The sequence below is a fragment of the Sminthopsis crassicaudata genome, chromosome 3 (genome assembly GCF_048593235.1).
Source record: "Sminthopsis crassicaudata isolate SCR6 chromosome 3, ASM4859323v1, whole genome shotgun sequence".
NCBI lineage: Eukaryota > Metazoa > Chordata > Mammalia > Dasyuromorphia > Dasyuridae > Sminthopsis > Sminthopsis crassicaudata.
The window spans coordinates 241,847,443-241,867,633 of NC_133619.1; the positions used below are offsets into that span (position 1 = coordinate 241,847,443).

A 20,191-nucleotide genomic window follows, 5' to 3' on the forward strand; every position below is an offset into this window, starting at 1 on the left:
AAAATGCCAGAATCTTATTAGTAAATTATTTCTCCTCCTAGCTTTAAGCTTCCTTATTCCATTAGTTCTTTATGGGCATTATCTTTGTGTGGTTCCCATGTGCACAGTATATACTTAGCACATGCCCAGTGTTGTTTTGGTTACATAAGGGATTAGGGTATATAAAAGAGGAAGACCTTGGAATAAACAGACTCCATATTTTAACCATCCTTGGGAGTTTCGCATTATTACTCCCTTCACTAAGACCATATGTTTTAATCACCCTGGTGTGGGGGCTCTAGAAAGCACAGTATGTTTTATCACCCCAACTTGGCTCTAGAAAGCAGGATACAACAATTTACAATGAAAAACACAAGAGAATCCTATATGAAACTATGAATCTGTTACATGCAGTTTATTTTTTTAAAGTATATAATAAATATAACAGTAACTCCAGAACTAGCATCCTTGTCTGTGTTTCTCTCTAAATTTCCTTCTGCTATCTTCTGTGTATTTTCTAATTCTTTTTTCCTCTTGGTTCAAACTCTTTCACCTAAGAAAATCTTTATCTCCTGTAACAAGCATCATCAGACAAAAGGAACAGATCCACACATTAGGACTATCAGAAGAATTTGCTTTATTCTGTACATCACCTCTATCAAAAGACAGAAGCAGGCTTCATCACTGGTCTTCTGGAGTCATGCCTAAAACATTCCTCTTGTGAGGAAATTGAAATAACAAATATTACTTGTATTTATTCCACTTTTAAAACAAAAACACCATGGTCACAGCATCTTAAAGCTACAGAAATACACCAAGGTAATGTAGCCTTTTCATTTTTTGAAATTTGGACATATAGGTAAGTATTCGAATATAGGAAATGAGTGCTTAACAAAGAGCTTGCTTGCAAAATGATAAATAACAGATCTTATAAGCAAGGGGTTAAAAAAAAAAAAAAAAAGCCTTGAAAAACAACCAAAATAATAAAATAATGAGGGCAGAATCTAACTTTAGATAGAGAACACAGAGCTCAAATTTGAGGACAGCAAGTCTTAGAACATTATGTGAACAGCAAAGGGGATCAGTAGGGTTGCTTAGGAATTCGTAAAAAGCAAGAGGATTTGAAACAACATAAGGTCATATGACAGTGATAATTAGAGTCCAGGTGGAAACAAAAGGAAATTATCAGAAGAAAAAGTACCTTCAAAAACAAAATGAGATGGGATTCAATAAAGAAGAAAATTCGTTGAAGAAATAATGGACATTACTACCATGCATTTATATACAGGAGGTTAGTCATTTTCATCAGTGATCTAGATGGATTTGCTAGAGCTTAATGTAAATTGTAAATCTGGTAAATTGTAATGGGAATATGTTTCAAATATTGTTTATAAAATACAATAAAATTTCTAGGAATAATAAGTATATTAACATCTTTAATCTGTGGAAGAAATTCTTCTCAAACATCCCAAGAAATGTGTTCCACTTTACTACTGGAAACATTGAAGCAAATCAGTCAAGCTAGTGGCAAGCCTTGAGGACCAGGAAAGAGAAAACATACAGGGATTTTTAATGAAGTTAAAAAATAAACTACGAATATAAAATTCTGAGGAGGAATCTAAAATGATTGTACTTATGAACAAGAATATAAAAAGCTTTTCGTATTCATTTGGACCTGTGGGTTTATTTTTTGCAATTGTCAAAATGCTATTCTGATGATCTTTTAAAGAACAATATACAACATATATTGTTCTTTAACAGTATAAAAGTATAAATATATGAAAGTATACAACTTTCTTTTGTGAGTTTCTTTTACCCTAAGGAATCTGCAGTATTTAGCATGATTCAGAGAATTTAAATTCACACAGACCTTTTCTAAGGAGCTGCAGATGGTTCACCCTCTTACCAATGTTCTATAATTATATTATCATATCGTTCTATTAACGTCCCATTTGGATGCTACATTGTAGAATGTTAGTGATCTCAACTTTTGTTTTTATTTTTGTTTTTCTAATGAACCAATTGGGGCTAAATGACTTGCCCAGGGTAACACAGCTAGGAAGTGTTAAGTGTCTGAGGACAGATTTGAATTCAAGTCGTCCTGACTTCCGGGCTGGTGCTTTATCCACTGTGCCACTTAGCTGCCCCAGTGATCTCAACTTCTTGAGGGCAATTTCTGGCAGCTTAAAAGGTTTTTAGGACAAACTCAGCAGTGATCCAAATTTGGAGAGGCATGATCAGAAGGTGACTGCTAAAAAATGAATTTTTTGTGAGCCACAATAAATCATTAAATTGTCTATTAAGGAATAAAGGAGTTGCAATCTGGAGGGAATATCCATATTAATGAAATTATATCCTTAAGTAATAAGTAATTTTTAGTGATTTAATCACTTGGTAATCAATTTTAAGATTGATTCATAAAAATATTTTCAAAAAATGATCATTCTATAAGAAGTTTTTGATTAAGAGCAATGACATCACTGACAAAACTGTCAGATCCTATGAAGTCTCCAGCAATGATATTGGTACACTTTGTCCCTGGCCCAGGACATTGTTTCTGAACCCATGCATCCAGGTATGGGAGATTGGGCAAAGTCATCTTCTTGAGTGATCCAGATGGATGAGCCATGATATATTGAAAGTTTTCAGTAAGATTAATCCCTGCAACAAATAATTCATCTGAAATAAGAAAACATTAGAAAATTATGCATCTGACAAAAACATCATACTGTAGACATATAATCTATCACAGAAGGCTCTGTTGAGTGCTTCCATCAGTGTGTGCTTGATGATAAAAGAATGATAGGAAGTTGAGTAGTGTGGTATAGAGGAGTGATAGACATGAGTTGTAGGTTCAGCTCTGCTTATCAAAGTGCACAATCTATTTGGGTCCCATTTATCTCATCTGTAAAATGAGAAGATACAACAAGGTGACCTCTAAGGACCTTCTAGCTCAAAAATTATAAAATCTGTATAGTCTTATATCAGTTTTCAGCTGGTTCTCTAGTGATGATGACCAGTCAACAATTTTCATCTATACCTCAGTGTCACAACGTTGTTCGAAATTGGCAGTTTGTTGTGTCTTGTCTTGGAATTAGTTTTGGGACTTTTTAAATTTGTTTTTAAAATATGTTGATTAATAGAATCTAGATTGATAATTCTAAAATTATTCCATGCACAATCAGTAGTAACATGTATTTAGCTACTTCATAATATGTTGTTGTACCATTAGTTATGTCCAACTCTTTGTGTCCCCACGAACCGTCAAACACCAAGACTATCTATGGGGGTTTTCTTGACAAAAATACCAGAGTGACTCAACCAGGGTCACCTCTGTAGGAAGTGCTGAGGCCAGATTTTAATTTAAACTCCTCTGACTGAACGACCCAGTGCTCTTATCAACTGAGCTACCTAGCTGTCTCCTACCCAACTCCTTGCTTGTTGCACAACAGAGATCCTTAAACATAGTGGGCACTTGGTGACTATTTCTTGATTAATTGATACTTGAGATTAGATGAATGAGAATGATAATGGTATTAGTCCCACATAAACTTTGAATCTACTATGACCTTTTTAACATTCAAGTTACTGTTAATTTCATCACTACTTCAAATTGGGCAACTCACAGTTTCAGAGAAAGCTTTCCTTCTCAAAAACGTGCCAACATGGTTTAGAATCCAAACGATTAAAAATCACTATATCAAAAAACACCAGCATATCCTTGAAGACAGTATAAAAATAAATATTTTAAATATTTTACCTGGGCGTCCAGATTCTTTCATTGATTCCAAAAAACAGATCAGATCATCTGTTTTCACCTTATTTCCCCACCAATAGGGAATTCCAGGCCATAGCTCCTTATGACTATGCACAGCAGTCTCATTTTCGTATGAGACAATAACTCTATAACCATGTCTCCAAAGTTGCTTCAATGTCAAGAGTTCCTAAAAGGCATTCAGAATTGGAAAAGATTACTGATAACCAGTAGGCTTGGGTTTGAAGGAGTTTCAGCTCTCCTGACTGCAAAAATTACTACACCTCTGTTGACAATAGTTACATGGATTTTTTTTTAAACTAAAAATAATTTCAGGCACATATTTACAAAAGAAATGGCTTTTCCTCATAAAGATCATTATTAGAAATAATAGTTGTTTTGAGTTATAACACAATATAATGCAAATATCAATGTCTTATCGATAAAGTCATGCTCAAAACACCAATCTTTCCCATTTTCTACCCACAACATTTGTAAGATTCTATACTTAGAGCAACTACCAAAAACAGCATTGTTATAACACCTAATGAGTAATACTCTCTAGAAGTGAAGAATGTTGACATTAGACATCTTAGATTTGGAAGAGATTTCAGGGGCCATCTAGTCCAAAAAACTCCTACACAGGAATTCCCTCTATAGCATTCCCAGCATAGGGTCATCCATCCAGCCTTTGCTTGAAGATGCTTGGAAAATCGCTACATCCCAGTTCTTGCCTTTCAGTTCAAGATTGATGCCAAAAGCATGAGTATGGTTCATCCTTTGTTTTTACAACTAAAGTTATTCAGATATAAGCTTTTCTTATGAGGGCGGCAATTGTGAAGGAACGGTTAGAATACCCAATGCTTAAAGTTGTTTGAATGCTGTTTTTGAAACTTGCTGTCTGAGCCTGTTTCCTCATCTGAGAAATTCAGATATCAGCACCTGCCTTACCTACCTGGTGGAGTTTTTAGATAACAGATATGACCTTATTTTATCATCTTCCTAGCAGAATGGGAGATAGATGGCTGTGTTTTTCCCCATTTTACAGTTTGGGAAACTGAGGCAGTTAAGTTTGATTAGGATCAGAGCTAGTTCTTGAAGCTATATTTGAAATCAGATCTTCCTGATTTAAGGCCTCTGGATAGGTATAGAAGTGGGACATGGGATTACACTAGTATATAAAATTCCTCTAAAAGAACAAGTCAGCATCATCTCTACTATTTATGATCTTAGAAAGCTGAATAAAAACTGAGAGATTAAGCAACTTCCCTAGAATCACAGAACTAATAAACATTGGAAGCAAAACTTGAACTAGTCTCTGACTTCAAAGTGAACTCTATCCACTGGGGCCACAGTCTATCAAAAACTAAAGTTCTGTACAAATGTATATACAATTATATAGTATAACATACAGTATAAATATGAATATGATATATAAATATATATACAATTATATAGTATGTCTTACTATTATTAAATCCAATCCATTTTATGCATTTCTGCTTATTCTTTGGTCTCTTATTGGCATGTCAAACCACCTTTCGTTTGTCTCTGAGCCTAATAATTAGAAGATAAAAAATATATTCAAAAAAAGCACAAATTTTCATACTACATGTGGGTAAAAAAAAAAAATCTTATTTCTCATCACTAGGCCTCAGTGAAACTGCTTATCCTTTAATAGCATAAAAAGGGCTATTGTTTTGTTGGAGGTAGGGAGATATGTATATGTATTTGAATTTAAACAAGAGATACGAACACTACATCATTCCAAGTCACAGTATATTTAATTATGATGCCATTCATTTGAGAAAATTCTAGCCATGAAATGAAGAAAACCTCAAATCTTAAGGAAGAAGGACTGTAACTCTGCTGACATTTAGATTAGTTATTGTAACAACTATTAGCCTCTGTGGGAACTCCTTGTTTATGCAGGAAGTTTTGAAAGCCCTCAAAAAAAAAATCAGAGCAACCTATTTTAAAAAGTTCAAGCAGAAAATTGACAAGAGAGAACAGTATGTTCATATTTTTGGAGCTTATTAAGCATATTATGCTGTATCTTTATGAACTTGGATTAAACATCACTATAAAATGTGATAGGAAAATAATTTCATGTGCAATCAGCTCTCAATAACCTTGGGTTTTGTTTTGTTTTAATCTGGGTTAACAAATGCTGCTTTTATTTAGGTTTATGGATCACATCTGAAGTACTTTGCTTAATTACTTGCTTTGTGGTCATAGCCTCCTGGGATTTAGAATTGAAAGAGATCTAGGAAATCACCTAATCCCTCTCTCATTTTACAGATGAAGAAACCAGCCTGGAAAATTGGAATGACTTTTTTTTTAAGGCTACAGAAGTAATATTTACAAGCATACAGCACATTTTTTCTTAGAAGGCTTTCTGTGCAAGCTATGTATCTAGACTTTCCTGATTCCTGTAAATAATAGCCCTCCCCCCACCAAAAAAAAGTGCCTTGTATTTATTTTATAGATACTTGTATGCAATTATCTGTATGAAACTCTTTAATCTGATTGTACAACTTCACCACCTACTCAGTGGCTTTGCCCCCAGTGAGTCAATAGGGCTACTATGTGCTTAGCATTATAGTGTATCCTTGTATCCTTGGAAAAGTTAAGAAGCAAGAGGAAGGCAATCTATCATAACATCCTGCCACATCAGCTAAAAACAAGGGAAATATTTTATTTTATTTTTTATTTTTTTTAACACTGAGAGGATTCCAGGAAATAGTGTACACACCAACAAAACATAGCAATATCTTTTGAAGCTATTGATGCAATGCATAGAGCACCAGGCCTGGAGACAGGAAGACCTAATCTAATTTCATTTTCTTATTATCTCTATGATCCTGTGTCACTTTAACCACTTTGCTTCAGTTTCTTCAACTATAAAATAAAACCTGCTTCACAAGGTTTTTCTGAAGATCCAATGAGATAAGCCATATAAACAAAAAAAAAAAAAAAAAAATCACCTCACAGCCACCTGTGACAGTCTGGTGACAAAATTTTCTGTCCTAACTTGGTTTGGTCCAACAATGATAGATATATAGCAGTACATCACCAAGCCTAAAATTTAATCCTTTCTTTCTTGGGACCTGTTAAGGACTTAGATTCTACTACTAGTTTTTGTGAACCCAGGGTTTCTTTCACAGCATTATGAGGACTTCAGTAGAAAATTGTTCAGCTACTTAGTATAAAAACTCTGTCTTTTAGAGATTGAGTTGCTATCTAGGTTGTTGAGGGTTTTATCCCTTTAAGTACTAAAAAAAGCTTGAGTTTTAATCACTTGAGATAGCTACACATATACACATCTAACAAGCAAATTAATAAAACAAATTCCTAAACAAATTTGAGCAGCAGTGAAAAGAATACTGTATTTAGAGTCATAAGGTACTTTCTTTGGGCTTCTATATTTTTCATATATAAAATGAGGGGGTTGTAATAATAAACTCTAAATTCTATCTCTAACAATGTGTTCCATGAATAAATATGTATTTGAATTTTGAACTAAATTTTTAGGTTCATAAAATCATAGGTCTATACCTGGAAGGAACTCAGAAGCTATCTAATTCAACTCCTTCATTTTAGAGATGAGGAAACTAAGGTCCAGGAAGGTTAAATCCAATGTCACTTAGTAAGTGCCAGAGGTGGAATTTGAACACAGGTCCTCTAACTCAAAGACATTGTAAATCATAATTGCTTCAAGTTCTACTAGGTTTTACTTGGCATCCAAGAGCTCAACAACCTTCTCAAAAAAAAAAAAAAAAAAGAAAGAAAGAAAGAAACTTTAACATGTAAAGATATTTGCCAGGGGAAGAAAGAAAGGAATGCATTTACTAAGCACCTGTTATGTATTAGGTACTCTGCTAAGTGAACAAAAGCCACCTGAGGATTTAACTCTCTTCATTCATTCAAGCTGGGCCTACTTAGTTGTTCTAGGGAAACTATTGTCAATTTTCTGCATAAACTTCTTTAACTAATTTGTTGCTCTAAACTTTTTTTTTTTTTTTTTTTTTAAAGAGAACCATCAGATTGCTATTTATCACTATAGCTCAGGAGTTTATCTCGGTATCAGAGAGAGTTGCAGATACTCTCACAGGAATTAAGGACCATTCTGCCTTATATCTTCTTTAGAACTTGGGGTTTTCTTTATCTCACATCTGGAGTTTTCTCAGCCCAAGTTTTTTTTGGGGGTTTTTTGTGTTTTTTTACTCAGTCAAGGAAAAAAAAACTGGAGGAATATGAAATATTTCACTTACACCTCTGGGACATAGTGTTTTTCCAAAAATATTTTTTATACAGGTGACAAGATACTGATGAAGTTCATCTGTCATTCCTTCAAAATTCCTGCAGGCCAATATCACCACCTCCTTAGGGTGATTCTGTAACCACTCTGAGATGTCTGTTAAGGTATCCTATGAAAGAAAAAAATTCAAAAACATCTGAAAGGTACAAATAGAGCTCAATATTGAGAAGATAATATTCTTGCTTTTAGGTTGAAACTATTAAATAATTTTAAGTCTTCAAACTATCAAATTGCTGTTCTTAAAATAAGGAAATTATATTTCTGTAAAATAGTTCCCAACCTAAGCAGTTATATTTAACTATAAAACACAAAGTTAGATTGAAAAAAAGTGATAGGCAATTACATAAAATTAAAATTGTGGCAATCTTCCCACTCCATCAAAGTCAGTTCTGTTAAAAAGGTTTTGCATTGAACCCTGAGAGTTCAGTAAATAGAAATATATTGACTCATGGCAATGGATAATTCTAAAGACCTACATGGAAAAAGTTCTGAGTACATGTCTTCAAAGTATCCACATCAGAAATAGCAAACAATTCACTGAGTTTTGGCATCATTCTAAAAGATATAGCCAAATTTGCGTGATCTAATCCCTCTTTTCAAGGCATGTAACAACAGTCTTGTAAATTGTACAGGCCTTTACTGACAGGATATTGATAAGAAAACAAAAAAACTAATGCCATTTTGTTTCAACCATCCAAACCTTGCCATGAATAGATTTCACTTATGAAAGAAAATGATAGAAAACATAGCCCAATGGGAACCAGATTTCAAAGCATATGAGAAATTCTTTCTTTGCTTTCCTACAAATACTTTTTTGCCACCATTTTTTCTGCTAAATCCCCAGTTTCATACTAAGAAAGTAAAGGAAAGAACACTTTATTACCTGAGCTAAGAGTAGTCATTATCCCCATGCTGACCATTTCTAAAGCCATCAAGGCCAGTAGGCCAGTATTTCTTCACCTAACTCTCAAAGCCAGAGAAAGCCACATAGTGGGTGAATTTATTGCTCCATTTAGAAAATGGACCTTGTATGTCCCTTCTGTTACTGTGAGCCTCTCTGCTACTATCCAGAGGAAAAATAACTATCTCCTCTCCCTCCACAAGCCTATTTAGACTCAGAACAAAGAACATGCATCACGGTTCTTTTTCTTTTAGTAGATTAGAGAGACCTCCTAGTATAATAAATACTGGCCTGTAAAAGATTGTTTGCATCCTAAATCACTTAATTTACTATCAAAGAAGAGCTTGATCATTGGCACATTATTTTTAAAAAATCAGTCCTCTGTACATGAGACTTATTTCCCTGGAAATCAGTGTTGATTTAAGAACTATGTTTGATTAAAAGTCAAACCAAAATGGATGAATCCAAACCTAGATATAGTTTCCTAGCCAATTCAAAATTCAGTTTATAGCAAGCCAGCTGATCTGAACACTTCATCAGTTTCCCATTAAATTATACATTACCATATTTTAGTACCTCCACTAAAGCTGTTGTATATATGAGATGGACAAAGTGCAAATTCTTCTCAGAGCCATCAGTCATGTGAGCAATCCTCAGATCAAAATACCGGATGCCGGCATCCAGCTGCTCAGTTATATTCAGTGTCTACAAGGTAGAGATCACCATAAACATCTTGGTTCACTGCAAGGAACACCCAGTTCCTCATATGATCAATTGCATCATCAGTAGTCTGTGAAACAGACAAAACAATTTTTGGTGCCTTCACAAGCACCTTTTGAGCATTAAGGTACACAGTATTATAAGAATAAAACATGGTGGTAATAAAACTTGAGCTGTGAGATAAATTACCATCTTAATAATTCTCAGAGAAGGCTCAAGGATGGGAAGAGAAATAATAATGATACAAAAGAAAAAAACTTAAGGAAACATTAAGAAAATACACAGAAAAGAGGGGAAAGAAGTTCATAAGGAGACATGAACACTGTAATTATTAATATTATGAACAATTTAATAGATTTCAAATAAGTCACATTGTAGAGTTTCAAGGTTTCAAACACATAAAATCCTATTTCCATTCTTTTTATGTTGAAATGTTTGTTGGTGTTCAGTAAGATCATAATTTGAAAAAAAATTTAAGCACTTTAAGCAAACAAAAATATCACCTAAGCCTGTGGAATTTCCTCATCATTTGCTTACCAAAAGATGCTCCAATATCCCATGGAGTAGCATATCTAAGAGATCTGTGGTGAGCCTCAGGCCCAGCAGGAATTAGAAAAAAACATTTGGGTTGGAGATAATGTCTTAACCAGATATTATTAAATAAGGAAAAATCTGAACTGAAAAAAGATCCTCCAGCCACATATGAATGGAAAAGAAAGACCTAATTGAGAGATAGAAAGCCCAGACATATAACTTACACAGAGGATAAAGATCACATTTTTGTATAACAGCTGTGATATGAGGAACCCCTGATTTACTATAGTGGAGGACACATCCCAGAATTGGACATGACTCTTGGTTCCTTTCTGAGGAATATCACCCTGATACATTTAAAATTAAAGATCAGTCTCTTATCATATGAGTTTCTGACATGACCATTTACCTGAAACTGCTCTCTCCAGTTATCAGTGATACTTTAATTGCCTAATGTAATGGGATTTTCTCAATCTTTATCTTTCTTGACATCTTTGAAGCCTTTTACACTTCCTAGATTCTTTTCTTTCCAGAATTCCAATACTGTTTTCTGCTAGTTCTCTTACCTTTGTGACTAGTTCTGTCTCCTTTGCTAAAGTTTCATCTTTGTTACATCCCAATTAATTGGAAGTATCCCTAAGGGGTTTGTCCTGGGTCTTCTCTCTATATATCATCTCATTTGATGATTTCATCAGTTTCTATGGTTCTAAATTATCAACACTTTACAGATGATTTTGAGATTTATACATCTAGCCTTAATCTCTCTCCCAAGCTACAATCCTGCATCATCAAATGTCTTTTGGGCATTTCAAACTAGATGTCCCATAGGCATCTCAAAACAGAACTCAGCTGCATAATATCCCCTCTCCAAACCCTCCTCTCTTCCAAACTTTCTTACTAATATCAAGCAGATTACTATATTTTCAGTCACTCAGGTTAACCATCTCTATTCCTCATTCCCATTCACCTCATATGACCAATCTGTTGCCAGATCTTGTTTCTATCCTCACAATTCATATATGGCCCCTTTGCTCCACTTGCAGAGTCACCAATTTAATTCAGAGGCTTTCATTACCTCTTACTAAAATATTGCAATATAGCCTAATTGTTGTCCCTGAATCATCTCTCCTCCACTCAAACCACCAAAGTGATTTTTATAAAATGTAGGACTGACCCTGTCACTTTTCTACTCAATAAACTCCAGTATCTCTCTATGACCTCCAGGGTCAACTATAAACATCTTGTTTGGCATTCAAAACTCTTCACAACCTGGACCTTTCTTCCTTTTTTATCTCATTACTATGTGGTAAAAGGGGGCATTTTGCTTGTCTGCTGAGTGAATTGCTTACCAACTTAGCAGCCAACCAAAACCATAAAGTAATCAGACAAAAAAGTTACACAGTCTAAAATGGATAGCAGAGTCTAATTTTAGGCTTGTTTGGAAACAGATTTACCTAAGAAAAAGGACTCAAAGAAGGAAGAAGGATTTCCTAGAATCAAAGAGAAAAAGTGACCCAGATGTCTAATATCAGATACAGGTAGAGGGACACACAAAACATGAAAGTAACCAGTTGGATGGCAAAGTAGATAGAGCACTGGAACTAGAATCAGAAAGGCCTGAGTTCAAGTTTGAACTCCAACACTAGCTGTATGACCCTGGGCAAATCACTTAATCTGTCTGCCCCAATTTCTTCATTTATAAATGACATCATCTATCTTTCTAGGATCATTGTGATGATAAAATGAGATTATAATTGTGAAGTGGTTTGTAAACCCTAAAAGGCCATATAAATAATAACATTATTATTATAATGATTGATAGTATAAGGAGGGGAGGGGGGAAGAGCCAAAAGGAATCTACCCCACCGAAAGAACTAGGTTAATGGAAGGAAGAGGGTAAAAGGAACACTGAATAAGGAAAGAACCAAGGTAGGAGAGCACCTGCTAATACAACCCCCAGATCTGCCTCAGCTTCACTCCTTTTCTCTGATCTTCTTCATAGGGGTCAAAACATCTCCACCATATACCCTTCTTGGACAATTAAATTCCTATGTGATCCCAAAAGATGGCAGCCATGTTTGTAATCTCGATAATCATAAATGCCCAAGCCAACACACCACAAGAGCACAAAAACATTAAAAGCCTTATTACCTGTGTTGTTGACCATTTTAATATCACTGGATGGATGATGCATGGAAACACTTTATTTAACACCTGCAGCAGCTTTGATTGATTTTGAGATATTGGAGATTTCTTATTCAAACAGTAGGTCATTGTATCATGGCTCCCTGTAAATAGGAATAAAGTCTTATCTCCTGTTGTTGGACTAATTAAAAAAAAAATGTAGTAGCCTACATATTATGGCTAGATAGGTAAATAGATAGCTATAGACATAGAACAATAGTTATACATATGTATGTATTTGTATGTATGAGTATATATGTGTGTGTGTATGTGTATAAACACACACACACACACACACACACATACATATACATATAGTCTAGTACTATATATAATAGGGTAGCAGCTAGGTAGCAAGTATAAAATGTAAGCCCTGAAGTCAGGAGGATCTCAGTTCAAATAGTTTCCAACATTTTTTTTACTGACTGTGATTCTGGGTAAGTCACTTAACCCTGCTTATCTCAGTTTTCTCATTTGTAAAATTAACTAGGAAAGGAAATGGCAAACCATTCCAGTATCTTCACTAAGAAAATTTTCATTTCAACCAAATGGGATTATAAAAAATTGAATATGACTGAAATAACAACCCCCACAAAATATATAACAGGGAGGATGGAGCTGAGCATGTATCCTGGCTCTTTCTGATACATGTGCTCTGAACTCTTCATCCCTACTATATATACATTCTATATAAGTTTCTTATTAAATTTTGAATATCATAGTTTGTATTTATATAACATGACATCTTATGCTTGTGAAAATTCTTTGCTCTGAGAAACTCTGTGAGGTAGATAGGAGAGGCATTATTATCTCTGTTCCAAAGAGAAATGAAAACATTTGGCTTCAATCTCTTTTTGAGACAGATATAACATTGCTACCCTTTATACATTTTCAACCAAAGTGACTTCTTGTTCTTCTAACTCAGCAATTCATCTCCCCTATATACCTTTATATGGGCATAACCTCCTTGCCTAGAATATACTTTTTTCCTTATTTCCCATCTCATAGAATCCCTGGCTTCAACCAAATTTCAGCTCAAATGCAGTCTCCTTCAGGAGCCTCTTCCTGATCTCTACAATTAATAGTATTCTCCCTCCCCTTTAAGTACTCCCCCCAAAAAACACCTAATGTTTATAACTTGACACTAATAAAAATGGGTGGTAAGGTGAGTTTGTGATAGTAAATGGCCAAGATAGTGTCAAGATATTTAGCAACACCCTGGTTTCAGAGTCAAGGCCCAGCAAGCAAGTTGTGAACTCAGCTTGGCAGAACAATAATTCTTTGTATTCACATTCTGGATGACCTCACCCTCTGGTAAGATGTATTACTTTAACCAAGCACCATATTAATCATATGATTTTCATATTAATAATATGAAATATAATTATAACTTTCTAGTTATAATAACTGTTTAAATTTGTTAGAGCTCCTCTTATTTTCCAGGAAGTTGAGAGCCAGAAGCATCTGATATGCTGCAACAGAAAGCATTTAACACATTTTCTGACATGCTCATAATCCCCATTTCTTGTAACTAGAGTGAACCAAACCAGATACTGTATTCCTATATCTGCCATGCTAACTCTGGTTCTGTATTCCACTGAATAAGGTTCAATGACCTTAAAGGCTTGAGCAATCATAAGGCTCAATGATTCCCATAGGACCAAAGAGCATCTGTATTATTCCAAGAAAGGCCTACCAGGATAACTGTTTACTCAACAACTAAGAATGATTGTGTTGTGGTCTAGCCCCCTTATGTATCTGTATATAAACCCTACCTCTGCCAGAAGCCACAAGCCTGCCTACTCAGGTTGCAAGCAGTTTCCTCAGTTAGACATTAAACTTCTGTTTGTGTCCTAACTCTCCTGTTTCTAGATTGCTTTGCTTGGCTTCAGCCACCCATAGATTAAAGGCTGGTTCCAATCTAGTTGATATTAATTAGTGTCAGAAGTGGACTGGACACAGAATCAAATCACTGGACTTTCTGGTACTACTGGGAGTGAACCAAGCACCATCAAAGATTTATTTCTCATCAATAATATTGAAAGTAAAAAAACTATTGAATTAATAAATAAAACCAAGAGTTGGTTTTATGAAAAAGCCAATAAAATAGATAAACCTTTGGTAAATTTGATCAAAAAAAAGAAAGAGGAAAATCAAATTGATAGTCTTACAAATGAAAAGGGGGATCTTTCCACCAATGAAGAGGAAATTAGAGAAATAATAAGGAGTTACTTTGCCCAACTTTATGCCAATAAATTTGATAACGTAAGTGAAATGGATGACTTCCTCCAAAAATATAGGCTCCCTAGATTAACAGAGGAGGAGATAAATTGCTTAAATAGTCCCATTTCAGAAAAAGAAATAGAACAAGCTATTAATCAACTCCCCAGGAAAAAATCCCCAGGGCCAGATGGATTCACATGTGAATTCTACCAAACATTTAAAGAACAATTAGCCCCAATGCTATATAAATTATTTGAAAAAATAGGGGATGAAGGAGTCCTACCAAACTCCTTTTATGACACAGACATGGTACTGATACCTAAACCAGGTAGATCGAAAACTGAGAAAGAAAATTATAGACCAATCTCCTTAATGAATATTGATGCTAAAATCTTAAATAAGATATTAGCAAAAAGACTTCAGAAAATCATCTCCAGGATAATACACTATGATCAAGTAGGATTTATTCCAGGAATGCAGGGCTGGTTTAATATTAGGAAAACTATTAATATAATTGACCATATTAATAATCAAATTAATAAGAACCATATGATCGTCTCAATAGATGCAGAAAAAGCATTTGACAAAATCCAACATCCATTCCTACTAAAAACTCTTGTGAGTATAGGAATTAATGGATTATTCCTTAGAATAATCAGGAGCATATATTTAAGACCTTCAGTAAGCATAATATGCAATAGAAATAAACTGCAACCTTTCCCAGTAAGATCAGGAGTGAAACAAGGTTGCCCACTATCACCATTACTATTCAATATAGTACTAGAAAAGCTAGCCTCGGCAATAAGAGCCGAGAAAGAGATTCAAGGAATTAAGAGTAGGAAATGAGGAAATTAAACTATCACTTTTTGCAGATGACATGATGGTATACTTAGAGAACCCCAAAGACTCTGCTAAAAAGCTACTAGAAATAATTCAAAATTTCAGCAAAGTGGCAGGATACAAAATAAATCCACATAAGTCCTCTGCATTTTTATATATCACTAACAAAATGCAACAGCAAGAGATACAAAGAGAAATTCCATTCCAAACAAATGTTGAGAGCATAAAGTATTTGGGAATCCATCTACCAAAGAAAAGTCAGGAATTATATGAGAAAAATTACAAAACACTTGCCACAAAAATAAAATCAGATTTAAATAATTGGAAAGACATTCAGTGCTCTTGGATAGGCCGAGCGAATATAATAAAGATGACAATACTCCCCAAACTAATCTATTTATTTAGTGCTATGCCAATCAGACTCCCAAGAAACTATTTCAATGACCTAGAAAAAATAACAACAAAATTCATATGGAAGAATAAAAGGTCGAGAATTGCAAGGGAACTAATGAAAAAAAACTCAGAGGAAGGTGGTCTAAGTGTACCTGATCTAAAGCTATATTATATAGCAGCAGTCACCAAAACCATTTGGTATTGGCTAAGAAATAGACAGGTAGATCAGTGGAACAGATTAGATACAAAGGACAAAAAAGGGTACATATATAGCAACCTAATCTTTGACAAACCCAAAGATACCAACATTAGGGATAAAAATTCATTATTCGGAAAAAACTGTTGGGAAAACTGGAAATTAGTATGGCAGAAATTAGATATGGATCCACACTTAACACCATATACCAAGATAAGATCAAAATGGGTCCATGATTTAGGCATAAAGAGGGAGATAATAAATAGATTAGAGGAACAGAGGATAATCTACCTCTCTGACTTGTGGAGGAGGAAGGAATTTATGACCAGAGGAGAACTAGAGATCATTATTGATCACAAAATAGAAGATTTTGATTACATCAAACTAAAAAGTTTCTGTACAAATAATACTAATGCAAACAAGATTAGAAGGGAAGTAACAAATTGGGAAAATATTTTTAAAAACAAAGGTTCTGACAAAGGTCTCATTTCCAATATATATAGAGAACTGACCCTAATTTATAAGAAACCGAACCATTCTCCAATTGATAAATGGTCAAAGGATATGAACAGACAATTCTCAGAGGAAGAAATTGAAACTATATCCACTCACATGAAAGAGTGTTCCAAATCACTACTGATCAGAGAAATGCAAATTAAGACCACTCTGAGATACCACTACACACCTGTCAGATTGGCTAAGATGACAGGAACAAATAATGATGAATGTTGGAGGGGATGTGGGGAAACTGGGACACTAATACATTGCTGGTGGAGTTGCGAAAGAATCCAGCCATTCTGGAGAGCAATCTGGAATTATGCCCAAAAAGTTATCAAACTGTGCATACCCTTTGACCCAGCAGCGCTACTACTGGACTTATATCCCAAAGAAATACTAAAGAGCGGAAAGAGACATATATGTGCCAAAATGTTTGTGGCAGCTCTTTTTGTAGTAGCTAGAAACTGGAAGTTGAATGGATGTCCATCAATTGGAGAATGGTTGGGTAAATTGTGGTATATGAAGGTTATGGAATATTATTGCTCTGTAAGAAATGACCAGCAGGAGGAATACAGAGAGGCCTGGAGAGACTTAAATCAACTGATGCTGAGTGAAATGAGCAGAACCAGAAGACCACTGTACACTTCAACAACAATACTGTATGATGATGTATTCTGATGGAAGTGGAAATCTTCAACATAAAGAAAAACCAACTCACTTCCAGTTGATCAATGATGGACAGAGGTAGCTACACCCAGAGAAGAAACACTGGGAAGTGAATGTAAATTGTTAGCACTAATATCTCTCTGCCCAGGTTACATGTACCTTCGGAATCTAAAGTTTATTGTACAACAAGAAAATGATATTCACACACACACAAAAAAAAAAAAAAAAAAAAAAAAAGAAAAAGACTTTCCTTGCATTGGCTTCAGACACAGCACATTCACTCCTAATTATAACCATTTTTCGGTCATCTTCTTATCCTCTTCTTGAGTCCTTAATATTGATATTATTCAAAGTTTTCCCATAATTTATTTTTTTCTAATTCTACCTGCTTTGCCTTGGAAATTCAACTCCCCCCAGTTTCAACTCTTATAATTTGTTAATAGCTTGCAAATATATATTTCCATCTGATTTGAACTTGTAGTGTATCCAAATGGTTACAATTTCTTTATGTGATCCCCTAGAATTTCAAACTGAATATGTATAAACGTGTCATTTTTCCCCTTTAAGAAAGTATTTTTTCCTAATTCACTTTTGTCTTTCAATTACACTAGTATTATTGCTGTCTCCTATGTTTGAAAATCTAGGTTCTAAAAGAATACATTAGCGCAAAAATAAATTTAAAAATCCAAAAAAAAAAAAAAAAGATTTATTTCTCCAGAGTGCAACATACTCCCTCATCTGGTGTCTTCTGCCCTTGTTCCTGTTCCAATCTCCTGGGCTCCCCTTTGGTTAAACTTGCAGTTCTTTATTAAAAAAAACTCCAAGGTCCCTTCCTAATCCAGTTTGTCTCAGGTCCTTCTGGTAAGGAAATGTTCTCTAACTGTTCCTCTACTAACTTATAAATGGTCGCTCTCTGCTCCCTTATGAATTTGGGGCTTTTCTGCATGCCTCTATAAAATTGCAACTGTATGTCTACCTACATGTGCCTTTATAAATTAAATGCCTCTGCTAAACCAGTTCTGTTTGCAGGTCTTGTCATTTTTTTGTGTCTTTGTAAAACATGAAATGTCTGTGTCATGTTTGTGTTGTTAGCTAGAGTCTTGCTTTGAAAGGTTTAAATTGCATATAGCCAACAAACTTCTAGGGGCAGTAAGTCAGAGAGTTTAAAACACTGAAAAAGATTAAACAATTTTCATACTTGAAACAAAAGTCTCAATAAGCAGGACTGTCACTTTAGGTTTTCTGTAGGAGATTAGATTATAATTAATTATGCAATTATGGAAATTGTGAAAAGAAAACTTTGTTGAATCCTTTGAACCTAGCTCTGTGTGGATGAAAAAGTGAATATCTCCATGTGTTGTTTAGAGATTGTTAATTAAGGATTTATGTTATGCTGACCAGAAACTCAAATACAAGGATTGATTCAAAGAGTTTTCTTATCTGAAAACTATCCCCATACTGATCAATCATTGTGTCTAAGGACCCCTATCATGCCCTTTTGATTTTTCCCACAACTGCCAAATTTATGGGTATGAACTCCTGCTTTTGAGTGAACAGCAAAACCCTCCAGGGACCTCAAAGTTCTCCTAGTATGGATCCAGAAATAGCCAACATCCAGATGAGATAGTTATCCCAAGATTCCAAGGATGTCTGAATAAATTGTCCTATTTTTAAAAAATCTTCCCTTTTGTTATGTACCCAATCATTAAGGATATTGGCATTTTCTCCTTCTACAGACTTGGACCCCCTCTCTTTTCTGCTTGCAAAAAAATAATGACTAGCAAAAATACCTGGGACACATTTCCTCAATAAGTCCCTCTCAAGAAACTAAACCCCTGGGCAACTTCTCCTGATCTAACTGGCCTTTTGGGGCTTCTTGCCTTATACCTGCTTCTCCTTTATTGGCCATATGGATAGGAGCCTCTCAATCCTCTTCCCTTTAGCCAAAAAGGGGGAAATGTCAAAATATTTGGGGATATCTTGTGTTCCTTCCAGAGGCCTAGCAAGCAAGCTGTGACCTGAGCTTGGCATAAGAACAATCCTTTGCACTCACACCCTGGATGATCTCACCCTCTGGCAAAATGTATTGCTTTAACCAAGCACCATATTAACCAATATTATTTTCATATTAATCAATAACTGTTTAGATTTATTAGAATTCCCTCTATTTTTCAGGAAACTGAGAACTAGAAGTAGCTGACATGCTGCAGCAAAAAGCCATCCATCACATTTCCTGACATACTTATAATCCCTGTTTCTTGTAACTGTTGAGTGAACCAGCAGTTCTGTACACCTATATCTTCCATACTAGCTCTGGTTCTGTATTCCACTGCAAGGTCAAAAGTTCAATGACCCTAAAAACTTGAGACAATCACAAGACTCAGTGATTCCCATAGAATCTGAGAACATCTGTATTGTTCTCAGAAATAATATGCCAAACAGGGCAGCTGATCTAAGAATGATTGTGTTATGGTCTACAGCTTTCTTTTAGTTTTTAACATAAAAATCCTACCCTCGCCAGGAGTCACAAGCCCTTTTACTCAGGAGAATTTCCACTTACAAGCATTTTCCTTCCTTTGAAATTAAACTTCTATTTGTGCCTTGACTCTCCTGTCTCTTGCCTCCATTGTTTGGCTGGCTCTGACTACCCATAGATCAGCAGCTGGTTCTGCTTGAGTTGACAATAGAATCAGAAACAAGACCTGCTTAATTAAAATTTAATGAGCTTTCCATTTTACCATGATACTATAATTCCTATCAGATTTTTTCTCCCAAAAAATTCAGCTAAGACAACAGAAATGACTATCAGCTCCTACAAGTTGCTTCTTTGCTAAAGTTGAGACATCATTTTATAGTCATACCAGAAGAGTTATTAGGTTCAGATCATCATCATGAGTCAAACACATATCAAGCTCAGGATGCTCTTCAATTTCTCAACCAAAAGGCATCTACTATGTGGCTCTAAGTCTTAAAATAGGTTTA

The 20,191-nt window shown here is 34.9% G+C and overlaps 1 protein-coding gene across 6 annotated transcripts in view; it reads right to left on the bottom strand.

Moving 5' to 3' along the window:
• Positions 1-596: 596 nt before the first annotated feature.
• PLCXD1 (phosphatidylinositol specific phospholipase C X domain containing 1) overlaps positions 597-20,191 on the bottom strand; it is a 38,458-nt gene continuing 18,863 nt past the window's right edge. For 3 of the 6 annotated variants that reach the window (XM_074300266.1, XM_074300268.1, XM_074300270.1), the window contains 5 exons: positions 12,361-12,497; positions 9,532-9,660; positions 8,008-8,163; positions 3,740-3,923; positions 597-2,658 (listed from right to left, as the gene is read on the bottom strand). In XM_074300266.1, coding sequence (XP_074156367.1) covers positions 2,420-2,658; positions 3,740-3,923; positions 8,008-8,163; positions 9,532-9,660; positions 12,361-12,497 — 845 coding nt within the window. In that variant the 3' untranslated portion in view covers positions 597-2,419. The remainder of the gene's footprint in view (positions 2,659-3,739; positions 3,924-8,007; positions 8,164-9,531; positions 9,661-12,360; positions 12,498-20,191) is intronic. The other 3 variants (XM_074300271.1, XM_074300272.1, XM_074300269.1) reach the window with 2 other exon arrangements.